Source organism: Mustela nigripes, chromosome 4 (assembly GCF_022355385.1).
Source record: "Mustela nigripes isolate SB6536 chromosome 4, MUSNIG.SB6536, whole genome shotgun sequence".
Lineage (NCBI taxonomy): Eukaryota > Metazoa > Chordata > Mammalia > Carnivora > Mustelidae > Mustela > Mustela nigripes.
Genome location: NC_081560.1, coordinates 77,828,504 through 77,845,198, shown reverse-complemented (window position 1 = coordinate 77,845,198; position 16,695 = coordinate 77,828,504). Strand labels below are relative to the sequence as shown.

The 16,695-nt window shown below is 37.2% G+C and overlaps 1 protein-coding gene across 2 annotated transcripts in view; it reads right to left on the bottom strand.

Moving 5' to 3' along the window:
- SEMA3D (semaphorin 3D) overlaps positions 1–16,695 on the bottom strand; it is a 203,459-nt gene that overhangs the window by 34,937 nt on the left and 151,827 nt on the right. For both annotated transcript variants that reach the window (XM_059396942.1, XM_059396943.1), the window contains exons 9-11: positions 13,392–13,506; positions 11,919–11,988; positions 8,785–8,929 (exon numbers count right to left, since the gene is read on the bottom strand). In XM_059396942.1, the coding sequence (XP_059252925.1) occupies positions 8,785–8,929; positions 11,919–11,988; positions 13,392–13,506 (330 nt within the window). The remainder of the gene's footprint in view (positions 1–8,784; positions 8,930–11,918; positions 11,989–13,391; positions 13,507–16,695) is intronic.

Below are 16,695 nucleotides of genomic sequence, written 5' to 3'. Positions count from 1 at the left end.
GTTAGAGATCAGTTGTCTCTCACCTTTTCAGAGAAACACAGCCTGTATACAGTTAATGGAAAATGATAGTGATGTTTTGTCACATGCCCTGTTAAGTGTAGTCAGATTTGGGAACTGAGATTCAGGAGGCCCAGATTGTACACCTGCCTCCACTTCTCTCTTCGGGAATCAAAAAGCTGAAGGGATAGAATTAAAGATAGCCTTGGCAAGAGGTAGGCCATGCAGCGAACAGATGTTGGGGAGAAAATAAAACTGAACTTAATATAGTTGAGGCCTCTACGAGCTAGTGGTGCCTAAAATGAGATCTTCCTAAAGTTCCCCACAGATTTTTAATAAAGTAGGACAGCTTTTCTTAAAACAAAACAACAACAACAAAATGCTAGTCCTCTTGTGCAGGTGCCTAAATCGGAAGCTAGTGCGAGATGCTGCAAGGGAATTCTTCCGTTATTTTTCAGTCCCATTTAGTAAGACTATCACAGTCTCGCACTGTGATAGTCTTACTAAATGTTTAATTTTTTGAGGACCCTCCATACTGTTTTCCACAGGAAGCTCAGGATACTATTCTTTAATCAAGCTTTTCATTTTAATGCCAGTATTGTTAACGTACAGTTCTATATTAGTTTCAGGGGTACACTGCAGTGATTCAACAATTCTGTAACGTACTCCGTGTTCCCCATGGTAAGTGCACTCTTAATCCCCATCGCCTCACCCATCCCCCACCCACCCTCTGGTAACCATCTGTTTATTCCCTACAGTTAAGAGTCTGTTTTTTAATTTGTCTCTTTTTTTTCCTTTGTTCATTTTTTTGTTTGTTTCTTAAATTCCACATAGGAGTGAAATGATACAGTATGTCTTTTTCTGATTTATTCTGCTTAGCACGACACTCTGTAGCTCCAATCTTGTTGTAAATGGAAAGATCTCATTTTTTATTACAGCTGAATAATGTGCCATTGTTTGTATGTATGTATGTATGTGTGGAGATTAGATTGATAGATAGATAGATAGATAGATAGATAGATGTAGATAGGTATCTTCTGGATATAGATCTTCTTTATTCATTCATCTGTTGATAGACACTTGGGCTGCTTCCATAATTTGGCTATTGTAAGTAATGTTACAGTAAACATAGGAATCCCTGTATCCCATTGAATTCTCATTTTTATATTTTGGGGGGCAAATATCCAGTAGTGAGATTCCTGGATCATAGAGATCATAGGGTAGTTCTAGTTTTAATTTTTTGAGGACCCTCCATACTGTTTTCCACAGTGGCTGCACCTGTTTGCATTCCCACCAGCAGTGCACAAGAGTTCCTTTCTTTCCACATCCTTTCCAGCATTTGTTGTTTCTGAGTTTTTGATTTTAGCTACTCTACCATTCTGAAGTGTGAGGTGATAGAGGATACTGTTTTTGAATTATGTATTTTTCTTTTTTCATGCTATGTTTGAATTTGGCCTTAAAACATTTCTTTTCTACAAGAAGAAAATCCTTGCTTGCTTGGGCCAGCTTACACCACAACTCGGACCTAGTTTAGATGAATGAAGACATACAATTCTAAGAATCATCAGCTTACGAAAATAATGTATTACAGGAGTATGTCATTGTTCATGCACGACAGTTTTGGTAGATCAGGAAAGAGAAGATAGGGTGCCTACAGAGTTTTGAAACTTGTGGATTCCACAGTGATCACAGACCTTTACCGTTAAAAACTTGGGCCAAAGTAGAAGTTGGAATGTTTAAGCAATTACTCTAGTTTTAGGTGAAATGCCATTGCATGGACCCAGTCCGCTACATAGATCAAGTTACTAAATATAGAACAAGTTGCTAACATTACATATTATTACCCTAAGACACAATTTCTCAGGGATTTGCTTTTTTGAAGCAAAATCACAAATCAATCACAGTCAAGTCAGTGATGCTTTGGCACATTAAAAGTAAAAATCGCCTTCTTAGCCCAGGTGGACGTGCCAGGACCCACAGCCGGTCCGTGGCAGCATATTTGGTAAGACAACATTTCCAGTGGACCCGGAATCAAAAGAATCTTGAAACGTTTCAGTGTCTTTTACAGTGTTAGAAAGTTCAATAATTTGGTGGAAATAAATAAGGACTGTTAGACATATCCACACTCACATTCATAGTTTAGGAGATTTTATCTGATAGCAGAGAAGAGAGACAATAAGGGGGTGGGGTGGGCAACGTTTAGCCTTTACCTTTGATTTACGCCGAGAAAAGCCCATCTGAGGAGTTCTACGCAATGGGGCTTCTTGTTTAGGTAAGACTTGAGATGTTATAGGAAGGGAGAGAGTTCATTGTTTTACATTTGGCATTCGTAGTTGAAAAATCACTTAACATTAAAGCAATGTTAATGTTGACGTTTTGTAGTGGGTTGGTTAAATGAAATAGCTAGTTGATTGAGGGGAAAAAAGATGTTCAATATTTCTAAAGATCTAAACTTCTAAAATAGAGTTGAAGAGGGGAGATGTTTATTCAGGGATTATTTGAGATTTAATAATTGTTAGTCAAGGGGCACCTGGGTGGCTCAGTGGGTTAAAGCCTCTGCCTTTAGCTCAGGTCATGATCCCAGGGTCCTGGGATGGAGCCCTGCATCGGGCTCTCTGCTCAGCAGGGAGCCTGCTTCCTCCTCTCTCTGACTGCCTCTCTGCCTACTTGTGATCTCTGTCTGTCAAATAAAAATAAATAAATAAATAAATAAATAAATAATTGTTAGTCAAGTTTTTATAGAATACGAGGGCCAATAAATAGGAATAAGCAGGTTAGCCTAGGTGATTTGATATTTCATTTGACTTAAAGGCACCCATAGGATAATCAAATTACGGAATTAAGAGTACCTATAACAACCTCTTTTTGCTTCCTACCAAAGAATGGAAACTTAGTTGGGAAAACCATGTGTAAGTTTTGATCTTTCCAAGTAAAGCTAAAACAGTTCAGAGTAAAAGCAGTAAGTATTTAGTGGGCAATGGAATTTTGAAATGAAGTTATTGTTACAAAATTAGAGGCTTAGAAATTGTCAAAAACTGTGGCAAAATAATTTGAAGAATAGTGAAACAGACGTTTCTTAAATATTTGAACATCAAAAACAAGTCCTTCCCACATTTTGGCTATTATCAATAGTGCTGCAATGAACATGGGAATGTTAATCTCTTTTCAAGACCCTGATTTCAATGCTTTTGGATAAATATCCAGAAATGAGATTGCCGGATCATACGCTGGTTCTATTTTTCATATAGGTGGAAACAGTGTAAATGTCCATCAACTGATGAACGGGTACAAAAATGTAATATATACACACAAAGGATATGATTCAATCTCATAAAAGAAAGGAGATTCTTCAATATGTGACAATGTAGATGACCTAGGGCACATAAAGCTAAGTAAGTTAGTCCAAAAGATCTAAAAAAAAAAAAAAAAAAACCTGCATGTTTCCACTTACATACATAGTCAGACTCATAAAAGCAGAGGATACAACACTGGTTGCCTGGGGCGGGGGGTGTGGGGAGGAGTGGAAAGTGCGATGGCACTCGTGAACAGGTTTACAATTTCAGTTACTCAACATGAATCAGTTCCAGAGATCTGTTGCACAGAATTTACCTACAGGCCAAGGTGTATTGCCCACTTAAAAACCTGTTAAAAGTGTAGCTCTCACAGGAGGTGTTCTTAAGGCAATAAAACATTTTTAAAGTACTCTCTTCTCACCTTTTTGTTAAGGGAATGGCTTACCAACTGAAGCTGACTTTCAGGAAAACATTTGTTAACATTTTGCACTTTGGCAAGAATTATAAGATTCCTTATCAACAGAAAATAAAACTGCCAAGTAAATCAAATGTCAAAAATGAAACCTTCGGCCTTTAAAAATCCTCCTGATTCTGCGTTTTCGAGCAGCCTGCTACTGTTGGCCTGACCTCAGTTTGGTTTTCATTTCTGACCTGTTCTGCTCGCTGTGGATTCTTCCTTATTTTATTTCACGTGGAACTTACTATCAAGGCCTAAAGTTCAAAAATGATTGAAAAAGCCCATCTGAGCAACATTCAGTTTGTTCAGGGATTCAGTTTGGACACCAGAGGGCAGGAGAATCCCTCGGAGTGAAGGAACGGCTCCTTGTCCTCCTCGAGTTTCCAGGCTGCTTGACATTGTAGAGTAATGCTGTCGTGGTAAGGCCAGGAGTTTAGGTTTGACTTTTGTCACAGGAAGTGCAGAACCCTGTCAAAACTAGAAAACGAAAGCAGCTGTGGTACATGGAGAGTCATAATGTTTGTGGCCCTCAGTGATATTGTCCGCAGAAGGACCAGGGGAGCACAACTTTAGAAGCAACCTTGATGAAAACATGAGTGGGGAAATGTAAGCGCAAAGGAGGTTTTTAAAAATAATCTATTTAAAAAATTTTAAGTTCAGTGGAAAGTGGCTTTCACTGAAGATGTGGACTTTTCGTACAAAGCAAATGATTTAGCAATGGTTTTATTAAAGTAAGACGTGTGCCCCAGAATTACAAGAAAAGAAATGACAACCATAAGAAGGTGTCAACACTGCATTATTATCTGTGCAGAAAACAGATCAACCCTCGGGGAAACAATCTGTTTCTTTACTCACTTTGATCTCGTGGAAGGTAGAATGGTGCTGAGGTTAACGGCATTTGATTCGGAGTTTCAGGTAGAGTTAAATTTAATCCCCGTCTTACCACTTCAGAACAAGAAAGACCCCTATGTTTAACTGAAAGTGTAAAGCAAAATAAACAACTTCTGACAGCAACTAAAATAGTCGTTTTTGTGTCGCTAAATTCTATAAAGAGGACATAATCTTCCTGATCAAAGTGAATGCTATTCTGCTGCTGTTTTTCTGGACTCTTTCTCTGTCTCCACTAAAAATACTGGCTCTAGTTTGGGCTATGAAAGGTTTACAGATCTTCCTACACTTACAGTTGGGGTTACGTCCCAATAAACCCATTCTAAGTTGAAAATATTGTAGGTCCCAAGTGCACTTACTACCCCTAACCTGGTCAATGTGATCGCTTAGCCTAGCCAAACTTAACCGTGCATAGAACACTTACATTATTAGTCTACAGTTAGGCTAACTCCTCTAACACAAAGCCTACTGATTATCAAGTGTTGAGTATCTCATGTAATGTATTGAATACTGTACTAAAGTGAAAAATAGAATGATTTTAAGTGCATGGGTTGTCTAGCTTACAATGGTGTGACCATTATAAGTCACAATGGTGACTTACACCATGTGTGTGTGACCGACTGGGAGCTGTGGCTTGGTGCCGTGCCTGGCCTCACCAGATTCTCACACTACATATAACCAGCCCAGGAAAAGATCAAAAGGGAATATTCTAGGTATGGTTTCTACGGAATATGTTCGTTTCCACACCATCATAAAGTCTAAAAATCAGAAGTCAAACCTTCATCAGTTGGGAACTATCTCTAGTTACAAGGCATAATTATCAAACCTTAGTTACAGATTTGAGTGTACTTACACATGTAAAAAAGTATAGGAATTTCTTGAGAAACACTGATGTTTAGAAAGGCTAAAGAAATGATTCTGTTAAATGACACTTTCTTGGGCCTGATATTTTTCCTTTTCTTAATTTTCAAAGAGAAAAAAAGAAAGGTGAGGCATCTCTGTGGTCATTTGGATCCAGCCTATTTCCTGGATAAAATCTGAATTCTAAGAAAATATGTACAGTGTAAACACTGTATACTTTGAGAACTAAGTAGCAAAAACTGGTGTGTTTACTGTGATGGGACACTTTTTTTCTCACTGATGGAAAGCTCTCCTTGCTGACTTATGCATTACTCATGGTGGGGAAAAGTCGCTGATTCAGATTTCAAGGAAGGGGCTATGCTCTTAGGAGGAGAGTACTGGGACATGTGATTTGTCCTTCCTTTTTTTTTTTTTTTTTTTTTTAAGATTTTATTTATTCATGAGAGAGAGAGAGGTAGAAGGAGGAACAGAGGGAAAGGGACAAGCAGATTCCATGTTGAGCACAGAGCCTGATGCTCCACTCAATCTCATGACCCTGAGAGAAACCAAGAGTCCGACGCTTAACCGCTGAGCCACCAGAGCTCCCTGACACATGATTCATCTTCAAGCCTCCTATGGCATTTCACAGCTCTTCAGGCAGGAGGAGAGAAGTGGTGACAGGTCCCTTGGATGCACCTCTAACCTATACTATAATTGGAAAAAATATGCAATCTGGATGCATTAGCATATGACCATTTTCATGATTAATTTCAATTTTTTTAGTGTATATATATATACACACACACACTAATATACATATACATATATGTGTGTGTGTGTGTGTGTGTGTGTGTGTATACACATGTAAATCGTTTTCTCAGGGGTGCCTGTGCGGCTCAGTCAATTAAGGGTCCCACTCTTGATTTTGGCTCAGGTCATGATCTCAAGGTCATGAGATCAAGCCCAGGCATGGGGCCTGCTTATGATTCTCTCACTCCTTCTCCTACTGTCCCTCCAACCCCCCAAAAACCATTTTCTGTAATAGTTTCAGTCCCAAATTCTCCAATAACATCTAGATGACTGAATTTTTTTTTTTTAGTGGCCTGAATGGGCATAGTATTTTCCAAAATAAACTCATGTAGAAGCAGCTCCAAATGTGATGATCTGTGATATTTAACCCCATAATCCTAATATGGTGAAATTTCCCCAACTAGAGTTCCCTCTGAATTTTAACTATCTTCCTCAAAAAGCCCCAAATATATATAAAATATAAATTGAAATTCTACATATACTCATATATAATATACTATATAATATCATTATATATATTATACTATAGAATATACTATAGTACACTATAGTTCAGTATACATATATATAGAATATACATTCAGTAAAAGGTATTCTACTCTATCAAAGGGGGAAATAAACATATTTTAACATAAAAAAATTTTAACATAATGTCATACTACAGAGACTAAGGCCTTGGACTCTGCTGCCAGAGTATCTGGATTTAAAACTCAGGAGCGCTACTCATTAGTTCTGTCACCTTGGGCAAGTTACTGCACCTCTCTGTGTTGGACATGGCTCATCTGTACAATGGCACTAATGACAATAGCACTTGTCTCTTAGAATCATTATGAAGTTAAGATCTGTAAAACCTTTAGAAGAGTACCTGTGCATCCTAACCATAAAGAAGACGTGATATCTATCTATCTCTATATATCTATAATGGAATACTACTCAGCCTTCAAAAAGAATGGAATCTCACCATTCACAAGGATGTGGATAGAACTGGAGAGTATTATGCTAAGTGAAAAAAGTCAGTCAGAAAAAGACAAATACCATATGATTTCACTCATATGTGGAATTCAAGAAACAAATAGATGAACACAAGGGAAGGGAAGGTAAAATTTGAAAAGGTGAAAACAGAGAGGAAGACAAATTATAAGAGACTCTTGGCTATAGGAAACAAACTGAGGGTTGCTGGAGGGGCAGTGAGTGGGGAGATGGGGTAACTGGGTGATGGGCATTAAGGAGGGCACATGATGTAATGAGCACTGGGTGTTATATGTAACTGACAATCACTAAATTCTACCTCTGAAACTAATAAAACAGTACATGTTAATTAAATTGAATTTAAATAAAAAATTTGTAAGTGAAAATCATATTATTGGCAAAAAAATCCTTTTTCCACAGAACTGTGATCACCTTATAATCAGTCCAGAAAACATACTTGAAATGTATTCCTATTGAGGAATTACAGAAGGGAAAATAGACATGGTTGTAAAGTGTGTTTCCCAAATGTAATTAGGCTATGTAAGAGGAAGATGAAAAGAGAATTCAGAAAGTCTGGCCACCAACTGCTTCCTGTTTAAGAGCAAACATATGAAAAGATAAAATTCAGTAGAGTTGTATGGATTAAGTCAACAATTTTTTAAAAATTTTATTTATTTATTTGAGAGAAAGAGTGAGAGAGAGAGGGAGAAGCAGATTCCGCTAAGCAGGGAGCCTGATGTGGGACTCCATCCTGGGAATCCAGGATCATGACCTAAGCTGAAGGCAGTTGCTTAACCAACTGAACCACCTGGGTGCCCCAAGTCAACAATTTTTTACAGAGATTTTGATAATTACTTTAGATCTCCTGTTGGAAATACTCATGTGAAACATATGTGGGAAAAAAGGGCATTTATCTCTTTTTATTAGGTCAATTAGCTCATCCTAAAATATTTAAATCACTTAAACTGTTTTAATCACATCAGTGAAAACAAAACAAAACAAAAACCTTCCATTTACAATGCAAATACAGATTTTACACTGCAAACTGATTTTTTTTTTACAGATGCCACATAATAAAGAAATAAATGAACCGTTGTAATTGATGTAGTCTTTGAAAAGTAGAAATGAAGGCCTGAAGACTCTAGTTACATATAGAGATGTATGTGGGAAATAAATATTTATTTGGCATTTTCATTTAACCTGGAATATTTGTCATCCTATATATTCAAGATAAATCATCTTGACTCTGTAGACTTACTGCAAACAAGCACTATATTTTCAGCATCGCCTGCTCCTTATGATACAACCCACTATTTCCTGTAGAAGTTAAAGCTCTTACTCAAAAGAAAAAAAAAATTGTCAAGTTCTAGAGAAGGATGGAAACGCTAATACATCACTGTGAATAAATAATAGGTATTTTTTAAACCCACAGTACATGTTGCTGTGGTGAATAGCATAGTTTATTATAATAGAATTAGGAAGAGGATATGGGCTCCAGAAAAGAATTTGATTATGAAATTGGATACATACTGTGCCAGGTCGGGGGTAAGGAATTCTTCCATCATACTGCACCCAACGGTGGTCTGCACTTTCCTTATGAGCATAGGGACCATTGAAAACTGCTCTGATGTCAGCCATGCTGTACACACAAACAGCTGAGCCTTTGAAGATGGAGCTGAAAAAAAGCAACATGATCCAATCACTCCCTGCACGTCCGTCACTGTACATTTATTTATTGGGCACATATTATAACCAGGTGTGTGGACAAACTTGGGAAGCTCATTCCATCTGAGAGATGCTGCAGACAGAATGTGTGGACGTCTTTAAGGAGCTTACACCCAAGTAATCCTGAAAAAATGTGCTAGCAGTTACATTACGGATACCTATAGTAACAAGCAAAGCAAACACACAGATGGGCCCCCAGTAGAGGGCTGTCTGGTTATGTTTTCAGAGAGAAGGGGCCATCTACATTGACACTTGATGGATACATGAGGATTCACTAGAAAAATGAGAACAGAAGAAAATATGCAGAAAAGAGTATCAAATGTATGTACATGCTTTTGAGATTTATTTGGAGTTCTTGCGGCATTTAATGCCTTCTAAAGAACTTATAAAATAAAAAAGTTATATTACCTATTTTTTTTATAGAGGAACAATTTAGGTATAAAATTAATTACCTCATTTCTGTTTTCTTCAAGCAAGTGAATGTCCATAAATATCGGCCATTTATAATTTCCTAATTTCTATTAATTTGAAAAAATGTTGAAATTCTTTTGTGCTTCTCCCCGAATTTTTGAATTTCTTCTTGAATTTATGTATGTAACTTATGGATTACTTAAAATTAATCTTAATTACATAGGACGGGAGGAAACATAATCCAGAAGCAGAAAAGCTCCATTGGAATTTCACAAGTTTTAGTAAATTAGTGGTGAAACACTGCCCTCAGATGTTTATTTTCTTTTTAACTTCTGGAAAATAAAAGACATCTCTGCATCTAAAATTTTCAGTGATTTCTGTTCATTAAAATGAGATCACCCTTTATGATCTAAGAGACCTAAAATCTCAGCACTACACAAGCAAGCCAAGGATTCTCTAGCATGGGAAACTCAATCATTGATATTCTTGGAATGAGGGGCGCCTGGGTAGCTCAGTCAGCTAAGCATCTGCCTTAGGCTCAAGTCATGGTCCCGGAGTCCCGGAGTCCAGGAATTGAGCCCAGCATCCGGCTTCCTGCTCAGCAGGGAGTCTGCTTCTCACCCTGCTCTTGTGCTCTCTCTCACTTTCTCTCTCTCTCTAATAAGTAAATAAAATCTTAAAAATATATATATAATCTTGGAATGACATTAATGGGAAGCATTGGGAGCTGAGGGCAAACAGGCAGCTGGGAGAAAACTCTGCTAAGAAGGGCAGTGATGCCCCCATAAAAATCACATCCTCTGCATAGGATATTTTAAAGGAATGATACATCATGCTTTATGGTGTTTCTATTGTCACAGATTAATTACATCTTCTCATAGGACAAAGGGTGGGACACTGCATCCCAATATTACCTCGGTCCTTGGGGCGGCATTAAAAATAGAATAATAAAGTACACCAAGAACAAAGGGTTGACTTGTAACTTCACACTCTGGGTGGGCAGAAAACTTGGTAAGAGAAAAAACATAACTATCTTGGGGCTATATTTCCCTGGCACATGTCTATGCCTTGTGTTGGAACACACAGTGACTTCAAAGACAGTTCTGGGAATGGAAAGATGCCAAGAGAACTAACGCTGACATACTTGAGTAACTACAGGCACTTGCTTTTCCTGCCTCTTTTTAGTTCAGATATGAATTTGCAGAAAAATGGAGTCCAAAGAGCAGAATTCTTTGGGTATCTTCTTTATTTTTATTTTAAAATTTCACGAAGCATTTCATTTTCTGATGTCATCTGAACCAACTCTACTGGCATAAGGTGTAAGGTGAACTGAAGGAAGGTAATCCCACAGAAGAGAAATTATACTTTGCCTGCAGACTATTTTAATAATTTATTTGAAAGGAGGCAGTAAGACTATTTCCCTAATACCAATACCAATACTGCCAATTCTTCCAATACTAATGTCAATATAAACAATAGTGATAGCAGAGCTGTGGGAAAAGTAAAAAAGGAGTTCAAAGAAGGTGTTGCAGGGAGTAATGTGTAGCAGGAAGAAGGCTGTCCCATGTTCTAATGTAAGTTACTGAATTAAATGAAATTAATATTAGGTAAAATTATGTAAGGTCCATATATTCTTTGAGAAAGCTTCAGAGATGCTAGGACAACTTTTAAGGAAGTCACAGAGTCTCAGTGACAAGTGCAGGACAGTATTACATGGAAAGAAGACAAAAACACAGGAAAATTAAGAAAACACCTTTGGTTCTAGTCCCGTTTTTAATACTGGTTGGCCCATCTTCCTGGCGCAAGTCATACAAACTTCCTTTGCCCAAGTTAGTAGAGCAAAGAGTGTCGCATCTCATGACTGAGGCATGTATTTCTGTAATACTACTTCTATGTCATGCAGCTTAACCTATTTGTTATGGTGAGTATATGCAGGCACCTTTGCATCCTGTAACTTTAGTCTGGGAATTTAACTCGCAGATGTACTTGCTTACTTGCTCATATAGGGAAAGAGCCGTATGTACAAGTTTAGTCCCTGATGTGTTGTGCGTATGGCCAAGCCCTGACACAATAGAGATGTCTATGTACAGGAAATTAGCTAAATGAATTGTGGCAATGGATACGGAAGTACTCTGCTGGTATAAAAAGAACAAAGAGACATATTATGTTTTGATATTGAAAGAGTTCTAGGAAACACTATGTGAAAGAATAAAATGGGTATTTTTTTTTCCACATAAAAGGAAGGGGCCGGAAAATACAACTGTATTTCCTTACATATGCCTTACAATTCTATAGAAGAATTCCAAGTGTTGTTTTGTTTTTAAAGATTGTATTTATTTATTTGACAGACGGAGACAGCCAGAGAGGGAACACAAGCAGGGGGAGTGGGAGAGGGAGAAGCAGGCTCCTGATGAGCAGGAAGCCTGATGTGGGGCTGGATCCCAGGACTCCAGGATCATGACCTGAGCAGAAGGCAGACACTTAATGAATGACCCACCCAGGCGCCCCTTGTTTTGCTTTTAACTTACCTGGTTGTGGTAAAGACTCCATAGACCACAGGATTTCTTTCATCTCTTGTGGGGAGTAAGTAAATATCCTCTATTAATGGAAGAAAAAATAACAATTCATTATATTTTTATATTTTAGTATTACGTATTTGCCTTTTCTTTAAGAATACAGTACTTCTGAGACTCTAACAGGTATAAAATTCAGATAACAGTAAAAGTCGTTACATTATGACATAAGAAATTAGGGGTTAAAGGCCGGTTTTCTCGGGCACCTGGGTGGCTCAGTGGTTTAAGCCGCTGCCTTCGGCTCAGGTCATGATCTCAGGGTCCTGGGATCGGGTCCCGCATCGGGCTCTCTGCTCGGCAGAGAGCCTGCTTCCCTCTCTCTCTCTCTGCCTGTCTCTCCATCTACTTGTGATTTCTCTCTGTCAAATAAATAAATAAAATCTTTAAAAAAAAAAAAAAAGACCGGTTTTCTCACTAGCTATGTGGCACTGAACTGGATATCAAGCCTCTTAGGTGTCTATTTCAATTACCTATAAATGGGATGATTCGCTGATAATCTCCATGACTATTCCCAGTCAGAAGTATGTGACTTCTGACAGAAGAGTAACTAAAAACATAGGGTGTTTTTACCCTCCGATGTAAAAAAAAAGTCTTGCCCTGTAATTGTGTCAACTTATTAATAACTCAATTATCTATTTGCTAGAAATATAAAAATCGCTACACAAGTTAATTACCTGCAAAATACTTGCTCAGTATTTTGTAAATAGTTAAGCAGTATTGATACCAAAGTATGTGTAAACAACCTCCATTAAAAGTTTTTTAAGATGTGAGCATGCTTATGTACCACATGAGAAATCAGCCATGAAGAGTGAATATATACTTTAAATACCGTATGGCAAAAATCATTCAATGATAACATAATTTTTACACAGCAAGGCAAAAACAAGTTCAAAAGATAAGATTTGATGATGTTACCTTTATATATAGCTGAAAAAATTCCTTCTAGAACTAGCTTTGAGAGGAGTAAAGAGGGGAAATTCAAGAGAATGACCCATTGAACACTTCTGAGTATTCTTTTTTTTAAGTCGGAGGGAGTGAGTTCACCCAGTCTCCCGGGCTCTCCAGCAGAGGGCATCCTCAGAATAAAGAACCCAAGTTCTCTCTGCCTACAGACTGCCGCGCCTTCCAAATTAAAAGGCCACATGGAAAATGAATGGATTCCAGTGAACCTTTGCTGGTAGCTCTTTGTCTCTTGCTGCTGCTTTGTTTCCTCCTAACTATGAGGATGCTTACAAAGAGGGGAATTGCTTCATTACAACGTGCTCTGAAACCTAGAGCACCTCCATGTTCTTTGTGTGTGTATATTTAGTAATAACACTCCTACAAGCTGTCCTGGGCTCCAAGGGGGGCTAAAATAAAAGAAATGCTGAATTTATTAGGCAGTAGTTCATTTTTAAGAAAAAAAAAAAAAAGGAGCATGTGACTCACGAAGCTCATCAAAATGAGTGTCTGCCCCATCATTTCCAGGAATAGAGCAAACCAATCTGGCTTTAAGAAAAGTCGTCCATTTGTTTATCAGGCTGCGTTGTCCTCCTACATCATTCTGGGTGGGGGAAAAAAAAGAAAATAGTAAAGATACAGATTTAACATCATTGCTTACAAAGACAGGGAGTCTACACGTTTAACGCCTTGAACTTTCAAATAAGGGAAAAGGCAGTTTTGTCCTTTCTTATTCATGCTTTTGTCATGGGTGAATGACTACGGTGTGTACAACACGGCTCTCCTGAATGAGATGCTGGCAGGGCGACCCAGGACATGACTGGGTCCTGGAATCAAATCTCACCTCTACCACTTTGTGCTCCATGGCCTACAAAAGGCTACTTAACTCTCCAAGTTTCTGTTTCCTTACTGAAAAAAGTATGAATAGTGTCTTGAAATTGATTATTTTGATGATTAAAGGGAAAAATTTGTATACCATGCTTAGGATAGGGGTAGAAAACTTACGTTCAATAAATCCTAGCAATGACTTGTATATTATATACATGATAAAGATCGTGATGTACAGCCTTTAGAAATATGCTATAGACTTAAAAAAAGTCTTTTTCCAAAATTAGTGCCCTATTAATTAAGCAATAAGGCAACATAAACATACACATAAAACCAATCTTGTTTTAAAGGCTAACTGATGTCTTTTCAGACTTTCTCTCACTGTGAAATATTTCATTAAATTGTTCTTTAGACAATTACCAAGCCCATGCATTTAAATCAATTCAGTAAAACAAATTCAATAACACCATAAAAAGATCTGTTTCTTATTTTTAATTTAATAGTTTCCCATGAACACTAAATTCATACAATTTGTTATCTGACCAGACTAGATCTGCTATGTTTTCAATAAGTAAGATGAGACTGTTTCATGGCACAAATACTGTAAGTACTTAAATCAAACTTTCAAAAATTACTTCTGGAGTCACTGTTTCCATTAATGTACTTACATCTAAATGTAAATTATATAAAAAAATTTATCCTTCATGCAATTTATGTTTTATAAAATTAATAAAAGTTCGCTATGAAATACTAACTCTGAATATTTCGGAACTGTATTCCCTGTGCTTCTTGTATCTCTGAAAATTATATGAAATTAGAGAAAAGTATCTAAATAGCTCCTCCAAAGAGGAGAATTCGAAGCTGGAGAAATAGTTGCTATTCTTCAAGAAAGGGAGAGGAAGAAAGGGAAGGGGAGGGAAGACAGAGATCCCTTTGCATATTAACTTGGGTGATATGGAAACCCAAATTCCAGATGATATAATCTTAGTAAAGCAAATCTCAGAAGGCTATAGATTTGTAGGAGCACTCAGAACACAGTGAGGTCCTGAGACCATAGGCTGGAGCTCTCTTTATAGCCTTAGCATCTAACACCCTGGGTGCACCAGGGCACCTAGAGTGAGTGAATCCCATTTTATTTTGTTTTGCTTAAAGATTTATTTATGTATTTGAGAGACAGAGAGAGAGTGCACTGAGGAGAGGGACAGAGGAAGAGGGCGGGAAAGAGTCTCAAGCAGACTACCCTCTGAGCCCGGACTCAGACCCAGGGTTCCATGCCACGACCCTGACATCATGACCTGAGCCTAAATCAAGTTGGACACTCCCACTGAGCCATGCAGGCACCTGTGAATCCCATGTTATATCCTCTCTGCTAAACACCAGAATACTTTTCACCAACAGCTCTGTGGACATAAGTAATAATTTTTATGTTCTTTATTTGTTCTTTAGGTTTATAACAATGTAAAAAGAAAAAAAAACAAATTTAAAGACATTCAAATTCAATAAAATATTTCCTATAGGAACTAAGATTTGCACTTAAACAAAATACTGTGCCTCACAGTTTGCGCTGTGTCTCGCTGTTTTAAATTTTAAATGATCCAAATCAGTGTGCACTTCGTCTTGGAACACATGTCTCCCCGAGTTCATGTGGACTGGCAGATATAGAAGAGAACCTCCATGGTTAAGTACAGCGATTGTTTGGAAACTGGACCAAAAAAAGACCTTTCTGGCAATAGTATTTTGACACTGACACTGTTCAGAATTTCTGACATGTGGCGATAAAGCAAAGCAAAAGAACATTTAGTTGATTTTCTCATAATTTTTCATTCTTCTCAGAAAATGCACTCCCTATTCCTTTCATCCAACACCTACTGTGCATATGTCACTAATACCCTGCTTATCAGGTGTTTAATAAGTACATGTTCGATGATTAGTGAGTAACTAAAAATACAAGATAAAATTGATAAATGTCCTTTGAAAGTATAGATAAATACCAAAAGAGTTAAGTCTCCTCTGAAATGTCTTTGTAGTGGAAAAAAGGAGAACAGGCATTGCTGTGGAGTTAGACTCAATATTGTTCTTAAAGTGAGGGTTGAGTTCAGACATGCAGAGGATGGACTCTTCAGGAAATATTCTAGGTGCTAGAAACTAGGGGGAAAGGGCAACAGATGGAACACTTTATAACATGTACAGAGAACCAGGACAAATTTCATTTAGATGAAGACTGGGATAAATGAAAATAGTGGAGGAAAATGTTATAAAAGAAAATTCGAGACAATCCAGGAAGGCTTTCATACCAGATCAGAGCATATTTATGTCATTTAGTAATATGCTATTTAGTATAAAGTATTACTACAAATAAATGAAAGAAAATGAATACATGATCTATTTCATATAAAAACCCTCTAGAAACCAATGTGTCTATACTTGCTGTTGAATATATGTGTTGTATACGGTGCTTCTATTGTTGTAGTATCATTGCTCAATAATAAAAATAATCAATATTTAAGCTAGCTATTGGATGATTAACGATGGCTGCAGCTGTGAAGACAGATTTATCTAGATATGACCTTTATTTTTACTGCTAACATCCTCAGATCATTTAATAAATATAAATCCAGATGTTAATATGAACAGGCAAAAACACGGATGCTTCCTTCTATTAATGATGAATTCTGTTTTAATGTTTAGTAGGATTCCAGTGAGAAAATATGTTATCTGGAATCACTCAGAAAGAAAGAGATTTCTAAATAAACTTAAAAATAAAAAGTAAGATATCTTCTCATCTTTCTCATGTTAATATGAATAGGCAAAAACACAGATGCTTCCTTCTATTAATGATGAATTCTGTTTTAATGTTTAGTAGGATTCCAGTGAGAAAATATGTTATCTGGAATCACTCAGAAAGAAAGAGATTTCTAAATAAACTTAAAAATAAAAAGTAAGATATCTTCTCATCTTTCTCATG